The sequence below is a fragment of the Penicillium oxalicum genome, chromosome II (genome assembly GCF_001723175.1).
Source record: "Penicillium oxalicum strain HP7-1 chromosome II, whole genome shotgun sequence".
NCBI lineage: Eukaryota > Fungi > Ascomycota > Eurotiomycetes > Eurotiales > Aspergillaceae > Penicillium > Penicillium oxalicum.
In genome coordinates this window covers 777589-792638 of record NC_064651.1, presented here as the reverse complement: position 1 = coordinate 792638, position 15050 = coordinate 777589, and the positions used below count along the sequence as shown (strand labels likewise).

At 52.1% G+C, this 15050-nt stretch overlaps 5 protein-coding genes across 5 annotated transcripts; 3 read left to right on the top strand and 2 right to left on the bottom strand.

Annotated features, from left to right (window-relative positions):
• POX_b02167 (SAM50-like protein) lies at window positions 1-1790 on the top strand (the record flags this gene model as incomplete). Its single annotated transcript, XM_050111082.1, has 4 exons — window positions 1-33; window positions 96-212; window positions 320-506; window positions 583-1790. 4 exons carry the CDS (start codon window positions 1-3, stop codon window positions 1788-1790), a joined length of 1545 nt encoding a protein of 514 aa, XP_049971428.1.
• Window positions 1791-2415: 625 nt separating this feature from the next.
• On the top strand, window positions 2416-3577 carry POX_b02166 (Protein transport protein YIP1; the record flags this gene model as incomplete). Its single annotated transcript, XM_050111081.1, has 3 exons — window positions 2416-2772; window positions 2937-3345; window positions 3402-3577. The coding sequence occupies 3 exons, from the start codon at window positions 2416-2418 to the stop codon at window positions 3575-3577; spliced, it is 942 nt and encodes a 313-aa protein (XP_049971427.1).
• Window positions 3578-4343: 766 nt separating this feature from the next.
• On the bottom strand, window positions 4344-6737 carry POX_b02165 (uncharacterized protein; the record flags this gene model as incomplete). The annotated part of the gene is made up of 1 exon (XM_050111080.1): window positions 4344-6737. The coding sequence occupies one exon, from the start codon at window positions 6735-6737 to the stop codon at window positions 4344-4346; it is 2394 nt and encodes a 797-aa protein (XP_049971426.1).
• Window positions 6738-7194: 457 nt separating this feature from the next.
• On the bottom strand, window positions 7195-9199 carry POX_b02164 (uncharacterized protein; the record flags this gene model as incomplete). The annotated part of the gene is made up of 4 exons (XM_050111079.1): window positions 7195-7256; window positions 7335-7431; window positions 7499-7546; window positions 7643-9199. The coding sequence occupies 4 exons, from the start codon at window positions 9197-9199 to the stop codon at window positions 7195-7197; spliced, it is 1764 nt and encodes a 587-aa protein (XP_049971425.1).
• Window positions 9200-12895: 3696 nt separating this feature from the next.
• Window positions 12896-13060, top strand: POX_b02163 (uncharacterized protein; the record flags this gene model as incomplete). The annotated part of the gene is made up of 1 exon (XM_050111078.1): window positions 12896-13060. One exon carries the CDS (start codon window positions 12896-12898, stop codon window positions 13058-13060), a length of 165 nt encoding a protein of 54 aa, XP_049971424.1.
• Window positions 13061-15050: the final 1990 nt, after the last annotated feature.

Genomic DNA, 15050 nt, shown 5'->3' with positions numbered 1-15050 from the left:
ATGTCGTCGACTCTCTCTGCTGCCGACGAAGATGTATGGAACCCTAGGATACAGCTTCTACCCGCGGTCTTGACCTCGCTGACTTTTCTTGGTAGATCTTCGAGCGCTTGCAGCAGCGCAAGGACCCGAAGGTGTTGGATGAGCAGCAGCAAGCGATCAATGAGCGGACGCAGGCCATTCTCCAAAAGGCTCAAGCTCGTCTTGGAGAGCTGGTAAGATCTACCGCTTTATTTGTGGATTATCACGTGGTTCACTCTTCAGGCGAATAATCGTGTATGCCCTCTCCGGAGCTTTCGGCTAACTGGGACGCTGGTATTAGCTCGACGAAAATTCAACCTTGCCATGCGCCATCTCATCCGTTCAGGTGCTGAATGCGCCTCACACTCGTCGGGAATTCCTGGAGAAGATTGTGAGCCCTCTGCTCAGCGAGAACAAGGATAAACCCTACACACTCTCCGAGGCATTGCGAGAAATCTCGCAGACGGCAGACAAGCTGGGGCGATTTGGTTCGTGAACCGTTATACATGCCGCAAACACCGGAGAAGAAGGTGATGCTTTCCCATATTCTAACACACCCGATAGACCTGTTCCAGCAACCGATTGCCATTCACCTCGACGAGTCTAGCCCCACTTCCACCGGACTGCGTACCATCGACGTGCTTTTGGCCACCAAGGAAAAGTCACGGGTCCTGTTGAAGACTGGCACCGATCTCGGAAATGCTGAGGGATCAGCTTACGGTAATCTGTTGTGGCGCAATGTCTTTGGTGGTGCCGAGACACTGAACTTGAATGCCTCCTTGGGTACACGGACCCGGTCCGCCTATCAGGCTGCTTTCGAGACTCCCATCTTGTGCGACCCCGATTTCCGACTCGAGGTCGGTGCGATCGCGAGTGCTACACAGAAATCCTGGTCCAGCCACGAGGAGGTTCTGAAGGGTGGTTGGAGTAAGCTCCGATGGTTGTCCAAGAACGGTCATCGACATGAATTGGGCTACAATGGATTCTGGAGACAAGTCACTGGCCTGGCGGAGAATGCCTCTCCGGTGGTTCGGGCAGATGCCGGTGACAGTGTGAAGAGCAGCATCTTCCACAGCTGGGTCAACGACCAGCGCGATCACCCCATGCTGCCGTCTCGTGGTTACTACGCCAAGGTTTTCAACGAAGTCGCCGGTTGGGGTCCCTTGAAGGGTGATGTCTCCTTTTGGAAATCAGAGGTGGAGACCCAGGGTGCTCTACCGATTCCCATTCCGGGCATCCAGGGGGACAGCGGCGTCAGTCTCACCACCAGCTTCCGCGCTGGTCTTCTTGTCCCTCTGGGCCTGGACTCTGATGCTCGTCCTCAATTGTCCCGGATCAATGACCGATTCTTCCTGGGTGGACCGACCGACGTGCGCGGCTTCCGACTGTGTGGTCTGGGTCCCCGAGAGGGTGTGGACGCTTTGGGCGGCGATGTCTACGCCGCGGCCAGCACCAACCTGCTCTTCCCGCTGCCTCGCGTCGGTGCCGACAAGCCTCTGCGCATGCAGCTCTTTTTGAACGGTGGCCGTCTTCTTCCCCTGCGCACATCTCAAAAGGCCACTCCCACCACAGGTGCCGAGGTGCAGGATGCCGTTGTGTCCACCGTCTCCGATCTTCAGACTGGACTCCCCAGCATCGCGGCCGGTATGGGTATTGTGTACGCCCACCCTGTCGCTCGCTTTGAGTTGAACTTTTCTCTACCGTTGGTGCTGCGCAAGGGCGAGGAGGGCCGCAAGGGCCTGCAATTGGGAATTGGTATTAATTTCTTGTAGAAATTTGTCTTGGTGATTAGAGCTTAGCGGTGTCAATTATCTCGTCGATTCAAAAAAAAATTAATTCCCTGGATTTTACTTGGTGTTTATTTGGCGTGATTGGTTTTCCAGCTTATTGAGATTCCCGGCCCAAGAGAGACAAGAAGGAGAGGCGACACGCATACTCCAGATTCTAAGCTCTGTCTTCTTCACGCATCGTGGTTCAGTAGACTCGGAGGAGGCTGCTTGTCCGGAACCTTGACTGGCATGACCATCCTTTGAATGGAACAGGCAGCTCGAATTGGGTGACGAGAATGAGGTCAACAATCATGATTACGATCCAGAGGGTCACTTCTGTATCATCACCCACGTTGGGTTCACGGGTATACATCAGGATAACCACGTGACTCCGACTGTGTCATCGTGCGGAGTGCGGACAGTCCGCCAACTGTCCGATTGCCGATTAGATTAACATCGACGGCCGAGTCCACCTCAGCTTAAGCTTCTCCCCCCCTCGCCCACTCCCAGTGCGCCTCGACCCTCACTCTTCCACGATCAAACGGCTTTGATACTCTTACCTCGTCCACGATCCCAGCTCCATCGAGTCCCTGTTTCTTGTCTTCCTCAACAATCTCTTCAGCCAACAATGGCTCAATACTACCCCAACCCACAACAATCCCCTCAAGGGTACGCGCCGCAAGGCAGCGCCCAAAACCTCCAGTTCTTCCCCTCATCCTATTCCACAGTCTCCGGCCACACGACACACTCACAAGCCTCGTACGGCGCCGGCTTCGGAGGTGCGCCCGGTTCCGCAGCGCAGTCTTACCCCGTCGGCGGTGGGTATGGCGGATTCGGAGGTCCAGCGGCCGGAGTCAGTGGGAGGATGGGGGAACAGGGCGGTTTGCGAACGGGATGGTTGGCGGCGTTTGGGACAGAAGGGTATGATGGTGAGCCGCCGTTATTGGAGGAATTGGGGGTGAATTTTGAACATATTCGGACAAAGGTGAGAGACCCTCTTTCTTTTCTCTTTGCTTTTCGGTATCGTCGAAAGGATATTGGGGAGGTAGTCGACGGAGGAGAGGAGGGGGGGAGGGAGGAACATGTTGCAAATTGACATGATTTATCTAACTCGTGGCTTCTCTCTCTTTCCGCGCGCGTGTGTACTAGACCTTGACCGTTCTCAACCCCTTTGCCTCAATCGATCGACATCTCATGGACGACAGCGACCTCTACGGCGCCCTCCTCTACATCGTGCTCTACGGCACCTTTTTGCTTCTCTCCGGCAAAGTCTTCTACGGATATATTTATGGCGTCGCTGTCTTCGGCACCGTCGCCCTGCACTTGATCCTCAGTCTCATGTCGCCCGCCCTCGATGCCGTCTCTGCCGCCAGCGCCGCCGCCGATCATCCTGCCGCCAACTACTCTCCGCACCACAAACCCCATCTCGGTGTATCGTCGCCTCGGGCGGCTCGGCGGGGTTGGCGGTGCGGCAGGCCATTTCTCTGCAACCCTGACGTTCCCTCGCTCCGCAAGCGTCCTGGGCTATTGCTTCTTGCCACTAGTCTTGACGGCCTTGGTGGGGATTCTGATCCCCATGGATACCCTGTTCGGGTACCTTTTGACACACGGCAGCGGTGGGCTGGTGCACATATAGCTCGTCGGGGATGTTTTGTGCCGTGGCTCGAATGAGTGGCATGCGCGGATTGGTGGCGTATCCGTTGGCCTTGTTCTACGTGGTTTTTGGGATCATGGGCATCTTTTCATCTAGGGGAACTGGATCATTGGCGGCCAAGACGGGAGCTGTGTGATGGAAGAACTGATGAGAGAACTCTTTTTTCCCCCTTCTACTTAGGTTTTTCATGGCCTGACACTTGGCACGAGGAGGAAATGGGAGGAAATGGGTCAAGAAGAAGGAGGAGAAGCAGACGAAGAAGAACGACACGAAACGGAAAAAAACACCAAACCAATAGTACATCTTCAAGAAAATTAGTACTGTAGAAAGGTGGGAATGAGTCCAAAGAAAGGGTACAAACCCGAGTGCAAAAGTGTTTTTTTGTTCAGTTGATCCATTTCGAATCCAACGTTTCTAGATCTACCTTTCTTTAGTCAAGTCATGTATTTTGCATTGCCAGCACTGATTCTACTGAGGTCTTATCTGAAGCGTCGGTGCATTATTTCCATGTTTTTTTTTCCAAATAATGGAGAGCAAAACCCAGGGATTTAGATTGGTGGAAGAGTTGAATACGAAAAAAGGTGATTAACGTAGAAAGAAGGGGGAAAAAGAAGGGGAAAAAAAAGCAAAAATGGAAGTATGATCTGTGGATGGTCGAGAAGGCCTGCCGAGAATGCTGAGTCTCTACTCACGGGGCTAATATTGGGTTTCTACGGCTAGAAGTATCTCGGATCTATAGGTGTAAAAGGTTGGTTGAATTCCATCTCGTCTATTCTATACAAGGCATGTCCACCGTCTCGTGGCACCAAGAACTGTAAAAAAGAAAATGCAATGCAACGCAATGACAAGACAACGAATGCAACGTGAAATCCTCCAGTCATCCCATCTAAATATCGAGGCCTTTATAAAGCGGAAGATGTCTCCCCCTTGGCAGGTGCCCATCTACTCAACCACTCCCTCATCTTGTCCAAATCTCCCCCGGCAGCCTCGGCCGCAGCAACGCACCAGGCAAGATCATACGTCTTTTTTGGATTCGTCGTCGTCTGCTCGGCGCTGTTGTCATGGCTGTCTGCAACACCCTGTGCAGCTACCAGCTCGGCCAAATTTCGACGATGTTGGCCCGTCTCGTCGGTACAAAAGTAAAAGGGGGCCGTGTTGGGGATATCTGGATGAACGTGGATCGGGTCAACGAGCGGGCGGGTGATCGCGGTGATCTCCGCGACGCTCAGCGTACCTGCGGAACCGGAGTCATCGGGGTTCGATGGCAAGTGGGACTTGCCCGTTTTGCAATACGAGTTCTGACACCAGCCTTTGCCGCAGCCGCTCATTAACTGGGAGAGGTAGCGGCGCTCAATGCGTCGGCGGAGAGCTTTGCCTTCGGGGTCGTAGGTATCTACGTATAAGGGGCCGAAACAGATGCTGCACAGACCCAAGGATTTGTTGCCTCCGCTGCCGCTGGAGAGGGTGCGGCCACAGTTTTGGTTCAGACAGATTTGTGGCGGTGGTCGAGAGATCCGTTCGAGATCGTGGTGTCGGAGGTGAGTGTTCATGTCTCGCAGACGCACGATTTTGCTGCAAAGGTGGCATTCTGTTGTTCGACCGCCGTCGACGAGTTCGTGCGGGGTGAGACCCGAGAGGACGACTTCAGGATCATGGAAGTCAGAGTCGGAATCCCCCCGTTGAGGAACGAGGAGGTGGCAGAATTGACAGAGGATGAGTTTTCCTGGGCAGTCGGTGGTGCGATGCTGAGCCAGACCGGGGAGACCGTCGAATTGCGCATCACAATCAGGGCAGTTGTGTGGCGTGTGGTATATTGTGTCGTGGCTTTGTTTACTCACAGCGTCGTTACCGTGCGACGAGTCGTGAGAGCAATGCCAGTGATTTGCCCACTCGGGTGACCGTTTCTGGAAGACATTGCCGCATTTTGGGCAAAGAATGTTGTTGCGAAGGCAGAAGTTTTCATGAAGGACGAGTGTCCGCTCCGGAACCCATTGTTGACAATTCTGGCACTGAGCGTCCCCAGGTGCATGGTCCTCTTGTCCCAGGTCTTCTTGAGCCTTTGTGCCCATCTCTGCCTCTGCCCTTGCTTTCACACGTAAAGTATATTTCAGCGGTTGGGACGACGATGACGAGACCAAAGCTTCCACGTGGGACTCGAGAGCACTGGCATACGCAGAGATATAGATCGCTTCGGCGCCCTCCAGAGCCACATTAGTTGGCCGAATATGAAACTTTTTTGAGAGGTCAGACGAGTAGTCTCCCCAGACATGCATATCGGCACGCGGGTGTCCTTGCTGGCGGGCACCCAGCGGACTCGCAAAGAGGTACACGTTTGGCTCATCGCTCGCCAACTCAATCTCCAGCGCCCCATGCCGGTCCCAGTCGCGGAGCTCATAGTCGACATACTCCCCAGGCCTTACTTGAGCCACAATCTCTTCTTGAAGGCTGATTGTGCCTCCCACAGAGCTGCCATCCGTGGTTCCCGGCGCTCGCGCAGCACGCTCCAGTCGTTTCTGAAGCGTCTCTCGTGCCTGTTCTTCAGACAACGCCACAATATCCACCTCCAGATCCGTGTCAACCACGCAGATACCATCGCCCTCCGGATAGACCTTGTCCAGCAAGAATCGAAAAGACTCATTCCGTGTCCCGGGCACGGTCAAAATCTCACCCGTTGTGAGCGTCGTGAAATTGTCCCGCATGTACCGCTCTAACAACGCTTTCCAATCTTCCGGGTCATACCCTGCCTCCAGAGGCCGTAGTCGGACATAGGTTCCTTTGGGTAATTGTTTCGCGTGCACAGTGACAACGGCACGCTCGTCACCACTTTGCACTGCAACGTCCTGCTCATGGTCCCCGTCTCCGGCATCAGCGCCGTGACTCCTCGTATCATCACCACCGTCATTGATCCCAAGTGCCTCGCGCAGCAGTGTACTCAAAACAACTTCATTCTCTGTCGCCGAAAACTCTCGAATACCCGCATACACGAACCGGTTGTTCTGCGGGTTCACGATCCGAAAGGTGAGCGGGTGAGGCAACGCCTGTTGCCGATCCTCAACTTGTTCCCGTGCGCGCGCCTCGGCGGCAAATGTGTGTGGATTGAAAGGGTCAAAGGTGGACGTGTGGATACGAGCGTTGCGCGCCACGCCGGGCACTGGTTGGAGAGGCGCAGCAGCAAGAAGCTGTTCAAGTGCGGATTGCGGCAGGGTGATTTTGTCGCCGGGGAGTTTGGGCGAACGGTGACGAGGTGTGACGGCGAGCTGGGCGGACCAGTTGAGTGTCGGAGGATTGTCCGCCATCGTGGTAAGGAACAGGCAGATCAGACAGACTTCGCAGGTGGAGAAGGAGGAGGAGGCAAGAGAAGCGAGCCTCGATGGATAGAGTCTGGAATTACGTAGGTCGACATGATTTCTCTTGAGCTCGGAGTCCGGTCAGTTGGGTGACTAAAAGGAAAAAGGTGGAGCGCGGGAAGAGCGCGGGTCGTTCTGGAAGGCTCCGCCGCCCCGCCCGGCGATTTGTGATCGACGGGACGCTTTGCGATTAGCTCGTGGAGGTATAGAAGAGAGGGTGGACACTGATCTGAACGACAGTGGATTACAAAAGATAACTACTTGGATCTAATAGTAGAGGAGAATATCTGAATTTCAAAAGGTGATGCTGAATGGAGATTGACATATGGTATCATTGCGCGCTGAAGATTCACAGGAAAAGAAGCAAGGACGAGTCTGGTCTCTCGACAAAGAAGGATCTTGGAGCTCACACCGGATTTAGCGAAAACGCCGCATTCGATGGCGAGAGCTTGTATTGCACCAATCGCACTGCAGATTTCAAGTCAGTGGGCGTACTTTTGAGACGACTAATTGCGTTTTTCCTTTCAAGAGATGTCCATTTCTCACTCACCATAGTCGCTGAGCAACCCTCATTATGCTCGATGCAGTAGTCACCTCGACAACTCTGGCAGGTTCGTTGCGTTTTTCGTTTGCATGATCCACACTGGAGTATTTGTTAGTATAGATGATACCACCTACAAAAAAAAACCGACTGCAAGTCGAATACTCACTGTCGGGCCGCATTCCCAGCAGTCTTTGCTAACGCCTTGTTCAATTCTCTATATGAAGGACTAGTAAGCAAGGCGTCCTTTTCTTCTTCTCTAAAAAAAAAGGGGGGGGGGGGCACAAGGGAAAAATAAATCTGTGAAACATACCTCTCGCTCGACGTGGAGTGATGCGGTGCCACGAAGAGGTACTTGGGGGGATCGAATAGCAGTCTGATGGGGCGTGAGAGTGGTCCGCATTTGGGTTGGGTGCGGAAGACAATTCGAGCAGAACCACTTATTGCACTGATGACACCAGCGGCTGGTCAGACAATCTGCGCATCTGGCGATCAAGACCGGATGCTCGTTCGGAATCACCACGGGCCGTTTGGCGGCCGCGATGTGAGACACGTGCGACGGAATCGGGCTGAGCAGGGGGAATTGCACATCCGGAGACTGGCCCCAGATTGCAGGGCCTTCGGGGGAACTATGGCATCCATCACAGCCGCGCGGGCCCAACGCAACAGTCGCAATGGCGGGACCGAGGAACCGGTCCTCGGGGGCCGGGTTGGACTCCGTCACGGCCGTGTATCGATTGATGTCGTGACGAGGCCCACGACAGAGGACAGCGTCAAAGGCGATGAGACCTTCGCACTTCTGGAGAGTTTGTGCCCAGCCCTCGGCCAGGCCGTGCTTGAACACCTTACCAGATGCACGATACCATTCATCTCCTAGCCCCTGGAGCTGGGATGGGAGTTGAGCCGGGGCCTGTGTGGTGGACGTGGTGCCTTGGGACGCTTCCTCTTCATTGTCGGAAGAAGTGCTGGATGAGCTTTGGCTAGAACTGGACGAAGGGCTTAATCGTGACTGCCACCAGTCACGGTACTGGCGACGCACGGCAGTCTGAGGTGGGGTATGCATGGGTGAGAAATGATAGATGCCCTTGATTTTTGGTGTGCCCGCTGGCCGAGTTGGCCGGACCGCATGTTGAAGAACCTGCATTAGCTTGCGCTCGTTCAGGTGCTGGCACTCGCGAATAGATAAGATAGTGACGTTGAACCGCTCATTCGAGATGATCTCCGCCACCAGATCTGCAGGTACGGACAGCCCATCCAGAACGAGCGTGCGGACATCCTGGAGGATCGATCGTTTCTCCAAGCTGCCAAAGACTTTGCGCAGCGGTGCCGAGTACACCTCATCCTCCGTCTGGGTATCTGCGTCTGGGGCCGGCTCAGCGGGGGATGACAAGTGCGCACCGCGGCAGCGAGTGAGATCGAGGTGTCTAAACACGTAGGGAGTACTGGTAATCATTTTGTAGAGATGCCGCGACGTCGCAGCCAACGTCATCAGCGAAGGTGTTCCCAGGTACGGCGCCATGTGATCGAGGATCAGACTATTCGAGAGAACCTGCTCCAATGGAGCTTGCCTGGTGATGGGATCGGGACTCTGTTGTTCCATAGTGCCTGACTCCGCCGGCGCCACTTGTTCGATGGGCAATTCATGTACAGCCGGTTCTAGTCCGATTTCTTTGAGAGTCAGTCGACGGGATCCGTAGAAATCCGGTGCGCGACTGATGAGGTGCTGGCGATAGGCGGCCATGGCGCCGACGGCAACCTCGTCGCCGATGCGCAAAAGAGGCGCATGAGGATGGATTTCCTGGAGAGCAGCGCGCGCCTTAACAAGCTCGGATTCAAGGAGATGAATGGTCGATTGGAGCACCGCAGGCATGGTGTGGGAGTTGGGGGAGGGATGAATTGCGGAAGCCAGAGAGATCCACAGATCGTGGGACATGGTCAATTTTTTAATAGGAAACGGAGAGCACAGGGAACGTTTATCTTTCTCAGACGCTCTTGGACATTGGAGGCCGTGGGGATGGGGGAGCCACAATGACCGAATCGATGGTCCTCGATGGGATGATTGTACCACGTCTCAATGATCAGATGGGATCCACCTCGATTACGTCGTGCGGGAAAGGAACAAATGGAGCTGATCAACCCACGTTGCTGAGGAAGAAGTATTGATAAGAACGGGAAAATGGCCAGACGGAATGATCGCTGGCGTCAGGCGGGTTGAAGTAATATAAATCCACGATGGGCACAGTACGTTGGAACATGGCCGGATTGGGTCACCGTAAGACCAGAGGAGAGAGGGGAGGCCAGCCAATCGATCTGCAGACGAAATGGAATCAAATAAAAAAAAAGATCCTACATTTTGGGGGACAAATAATATTCAAGTTAAACCAAAAAAGAATAAACCTCCTCCCGCCATCCGGCAATCATCGCAAAAAAGGCAATTGAGTGGATGCTCAATGGAGACACTGGGGAAAAGGCGACGGACCCACGAAGACTCCGGTGGAGACGGAAATTCGAATCCGGGGTGGAGTGGTGAGAAAATGGGCCGACCAACTCTCGAGACGGAGATGGGTGAGATCCTCCGCAGCGAGGCAGCATGAAGAATGGAGAACCCGTCACTTTCATCATGACCAGATGCAGATGCATCGTTGTCGAAGGAGGTGGAGACAGTATCGAACCCCCCCCAAAATATCAAAAGGGATGGGGGGGGGGGGGGGCGATTGGTTATTCGATTGAGTAACGCGCGATAAGAGCCCCCAAATGGGGAACGGAGCGGCGATAAGACAAGGCATTGAATAGACATCCGGTCTTCCAAGTAACTGCCGTACTGCAGTACGAGTTTTAAGGTGGCAGCGCAAGTACTCTGCATGGGAGATCCCGTTACGCTGACCTGTTGACCATCTTGGCCGCATGGTCAACCACTCGGCACTGTCGTCCCACGTCGTGATCCAGATGTCGGTGAAGAAAAGGTTGCGCGTCTATCTGTGATGAACTTTCTGGGCGATCTCGAAAGTGATGCGTCATGGTCGAGGCTCGGCTGCATTGATCCTCGGGCTGGAGAAGCTCATGGCGGGCAGTATGCGCTATGCGCGATACGCCAAACCAGAACGACTTGAGAAAGACAGGTCACGATGAATATGGTTGTGGTCAAGGATCCAATCGGAAAGAGGAGAGCATATGCTTGTACAAGCTTCGAGCCCGAAATTTTCACCATAGTCCACCCAAGTCTCTATTCTTGTTCCCTCTGTCTGACCATGCAGATGGGGCGGATGACTTTTATTAGACTCTAGCTTGCATAGCATACAACATGGCCATGCAGTACCACGCCGTCGTCTGGACTCGTCCTCTAGTATTAAAAGCATGTGTCGACCGGGCATATTGACTGTGCATCACTGCATACTTACAGTAGTACATCCCTTCCCCCTCCATCCAGTACCGCTTATCTCGACCAGATGCGAGCTGGCGTAAGGGGTCACCAAGACTACAAGGGGGTACTCGGGAAGACTTGGCAGTGGGGGGCCAAGATACTTGGGTTCATGTTGATTTCTCCTTGCCGCTGGAGGTATACGTAAGTATTCCCAATGTACACCACTGTCCATTGCAAACTCGGAACAGTATTATGTCCATGCCTGCTGGACCAGTGAGCAATGAATATTCGATACCAGTACACACGTGCTCAGTCACCAGTCGCTGACAGGTAGCTCATTGGGAATCGCTTCTTTTTTCCAACCCTTTCCATAAAGTCGATTCCCTAGTCCTTTGCAACACGTTGATTCAAAATTCCAGCCGCATTCGCGTCTATTCATGCAGTCAACAGTAAACACCCTCGCACGGTAAGTGCAAGTCCGGAGAGACAAGAGCCAAACAACACCTATTGCCGGTGCTCATTTAGCCTAAAGAATTCTCCACTACATCCTGGGCAGATCCCGCGTCCACTTTGTCTGTTGCATTCCTCGGGGTCGGCATAACTCCCGAACGAGACTGCGGGACAGGACTAGGCTCGGCCTGACGATTCAAAGTCATCCGCATCTTCTTGATTATTTTGAAATTTGACAGTAAATCCTTTTCTGCTCTCCACTCGTTCCACTCGATCACGCGGATGTCCGTGTAGGCCCCCTAATCTGTGGACCAACCACCTACTCCCCCTTTTTTTTTCTCCTTTTTGGCCCTTTTTGCTACTCTAATGGCGTGTCTCTAGGTTCGCAGTCTCAAGTTAAATGTACCCCACTCCAGATGAGTGGGCCACACCTGCTTGTATAGAATTGTGCACTGTTGGTGGTCTGGAGACGCTGGAACTTTGGATGAAAAAGCTATAGATCAAACACAGCCACCCGTTTTTAAACGTTGTTGGAGATTGATCAGAGATGAGAACCTGTGAGCAAACACTGTATGTGCAATATGCACAATTCGTTCATCAAGGTAGTAGGTAGGAGACTCTCAGACAGGGTACCTCATTTAAAGCTTCGGGCTAATGAACTCTACTTCCATTGCTTCCTTCCACGACGCATCGCTAGCCTGACACATTTGACTTTGAGCCTGCATCAATCCTTGAATCAGTTGGCCAAGTCCTGCGCCGTCGCTGACACAGAGGATTAGATCTATATCTGACTGGAGACAACCTAGTGAACCTACACTGCGCAGATGCCACTCACTTGGTTGGAGAACATCCTTGACGGGCACCCTGTGGAGGAACGACTGCTCCATTGATACTTGACTACCTGAAATCCTGTCTTGAATTCTCGAGACGTAGAAAGACCATCGTCTCACCTGCTCTCCTGACCATGGCCACCAACCCATTTATTACGCTGTGTCCCCCGCCCCACCATGCACGTATCTATGGACATGATCCATCTTAAGATTTCAATGCGCCACAATCCATCCATCTCATTCCGATCGTGCCCCTTGTCCTTGCAACGAGTCACCCACTGCCTTGCACAAAGGCCGGACAGCAAGGCTCCGGACCCTCTTGGCGTACGACCTTTCTTTTCGTTTTCGCCGATTGATCGCCCGCCCAAACTATCCACGGCCAGCAGCAGCAACCAGCGGCCACTGCCAAGACAACACAGATACTCCTTGATCAGGAGAATAATGAATGATAGGCATTGCGACGGAGATGATCAGCGCCAAGCAAATGATGGCATTCGTGCAGGGCGATCATGACTCCGCCCCACTTCTTGTTTTACCATTCGGACTCGGGCGAGTTGGGCCGCTGTTGGAAGCTGGACGCTGGACGCTGTGGCTCTTGCTGTAGTCTCCCGCATGGACAGCATGCGACACGAAATCAAGATCGGATTTGAATCTGTAACCATATTGGGAATCGGTACTAGAGTGTAAAGTTCCCCCCGAGAATCACCGACATTGCTATCACCGCATATCAGGGATTGGAGTGAAGATTTTCTCATAAATAACCATTTCATAAGTCTATTCTCTGAGGAATAGGTCTACAAACGTACATTTGCCCGTGTATTGTACACTTATCTGGCCGGTATCATGTATACAGCACATGCTTCATGTTTTAGTTTGGTTTCGCTTTTGCATGGAAAGAAAAAAAAATCATTAGCATATTATAAATATGTCTGGATTTGGGAGGGGTTTCAGAAAACGTAATTTGGTGATGGCCTCACGCTTCTGCGAGGGCGCCAAGATTCTTGACGAAACATGCGGTACTACAGCACCACCTCCGGGCACCTCTTCAATGGGTAAGACATCTCTGCACGAGTACTTCATCTTGGGATAGTATTGCTGCCATCTATCACTGGTACTCCCCGAGTCCAGCTATAGCCGCCGACAAAAGTCGGCGGACTGACGGAGTAAATGACTGGTTAGTGAACACAGAGTGCTGCTCCATGTGTCCACTTGGCGCAGGATTCCATTCATCCGCGCCAACCTTAGTACATGAAATTACCTGCACACAGCCATGAAATGGCTAGTAACTGAAATGTCTTCAGATGTGGAATGATGTGGGGACCGTGGAACACTACCTATCTTACCCTGCTTGGGCAATCTTTGCTAGAATATGCATAATTAATACGGCCTGATCTTGAATTCCAAGAGATCTGCATCCTTTTCGTGCACTATGTATTAGCAAAACTATACCTGCTTAGCATTTATGTGTGATAAGGCTGTCCTGTTTTTGGAAATAGTAAATTACAAGACATGGTCATGTCTGTTAGGTACATAATACCTTTATTAAAGAGACCCTTGGCCAGTTCTACAGTCCAGGTCCTCTAGTGATTTTTCTTGTCTCGCGTCTCGACATGTGATGATCGAATCATCCGCATTTCGCCAAGACTCAAAGGGATAATTAGCAGCCAAGTCTTGAATTAACCAGATCAATAGATTCTGCAGATAAACAGTGCACTCTCATTACACTATTTAACTCTGGGTTCTATTGTTAATACGTACACTAGACTAACATATCTGTATCGTGAAAAACAAACCTTTCCACTCTCGAAATCCTCAATGCGGCATGCACGCATACCTGTACGCTCATGCTGACTCGGCCCCCAAGCCCACCCAACTCAGTTCCTTTCTTTCCATTTCTCCGAACATCCCTGACTGACTCGATGCACATGGGATGTCTCCGGTGCATGCAGTATTGACTCTACGGTACAAACTTTGAGTGTGACCCCGAGTTCGACTATGGAGTACGGAGTATTGTACACGTCTACCTCGTGAATCTGAAAGAGACAACAATACAGAAATGTACTTGTTTCAATGGGATGTAGTGCAGCAGAGTACCTCCTACGAAGCTCAACCAAAGCATCGAGACAGAAGCTTACCAACAGCCCCTAATCGCCACATTTATCGGGCTCCAGACTGAACCTTTCGCTCTTTTACTCACTCCGCTTAGCCCAAGGTGCCAGGACTTACCAGTAGGTTAGCTGTGGTTACCTATCCAGTAGCCTTGATTTTAAGTCTGCTAAAAGTGCCTGGCAAAAAAAGACTTGGAATCCTGCTACTTTTGGTGAAATAAGTGAAGACGCTGAAACTGCAAAGGGCAATGGTTCAAATAGATTTGTGTGTACACCACGTGAGACGCACCCAGCGGGCCTGCTGTATTCACTGCGCACTTGATGCTCGGACTCTGGATATCCCTTCAAAATTGTGCCTCTAGAGGGCTGGCGGAAGGAGTCATTGTCAAGCAGATTGCAGAAGAAAAATTCCACTCGAATTCCAACTCATCTGAGGATAGACTATTATTTACTTGATCACTACTGACATGGAAATGGAGAATCTTGTCATGAACGTCTTTTGTATGGCTGGATTCAAGACAGACAGAGAAGGAGAAAAAAGTCTTGATTCGGAATGCCGCGGTCTTGAACAATTTTCAAAAGACAGTCAGCTTGTAGTATAAGGCGCATGTTCTCTAGTCTTACGATGAACTGCAAGCGCGGACGACAAAAGTTCCCCGGCCTCGTATGTCTTCATTTGAGTCCCCGCTGTATTGAGTGATTGGATCGAGCACATGAGCGAATCGGGTACCCCGGAGACTGCAAAGGTCGTGTGCTAAAGGGCTAACGATAAGGACTGACTACACTGTGTAAAGTGGATGGAATTCAATCCTCGGCCACAACGCTAATTGACAGAATCTAACGTATGAAGAATCGCAGTGTCTCAATGTCAACGTCAAGGTCCTTTGGTGGCATACCACGATTCTCGAATGTTTCCCCAGAGGATTGATCTACCCCCGCAGATCATGGATACTACTCAATGCACGCCGTGAT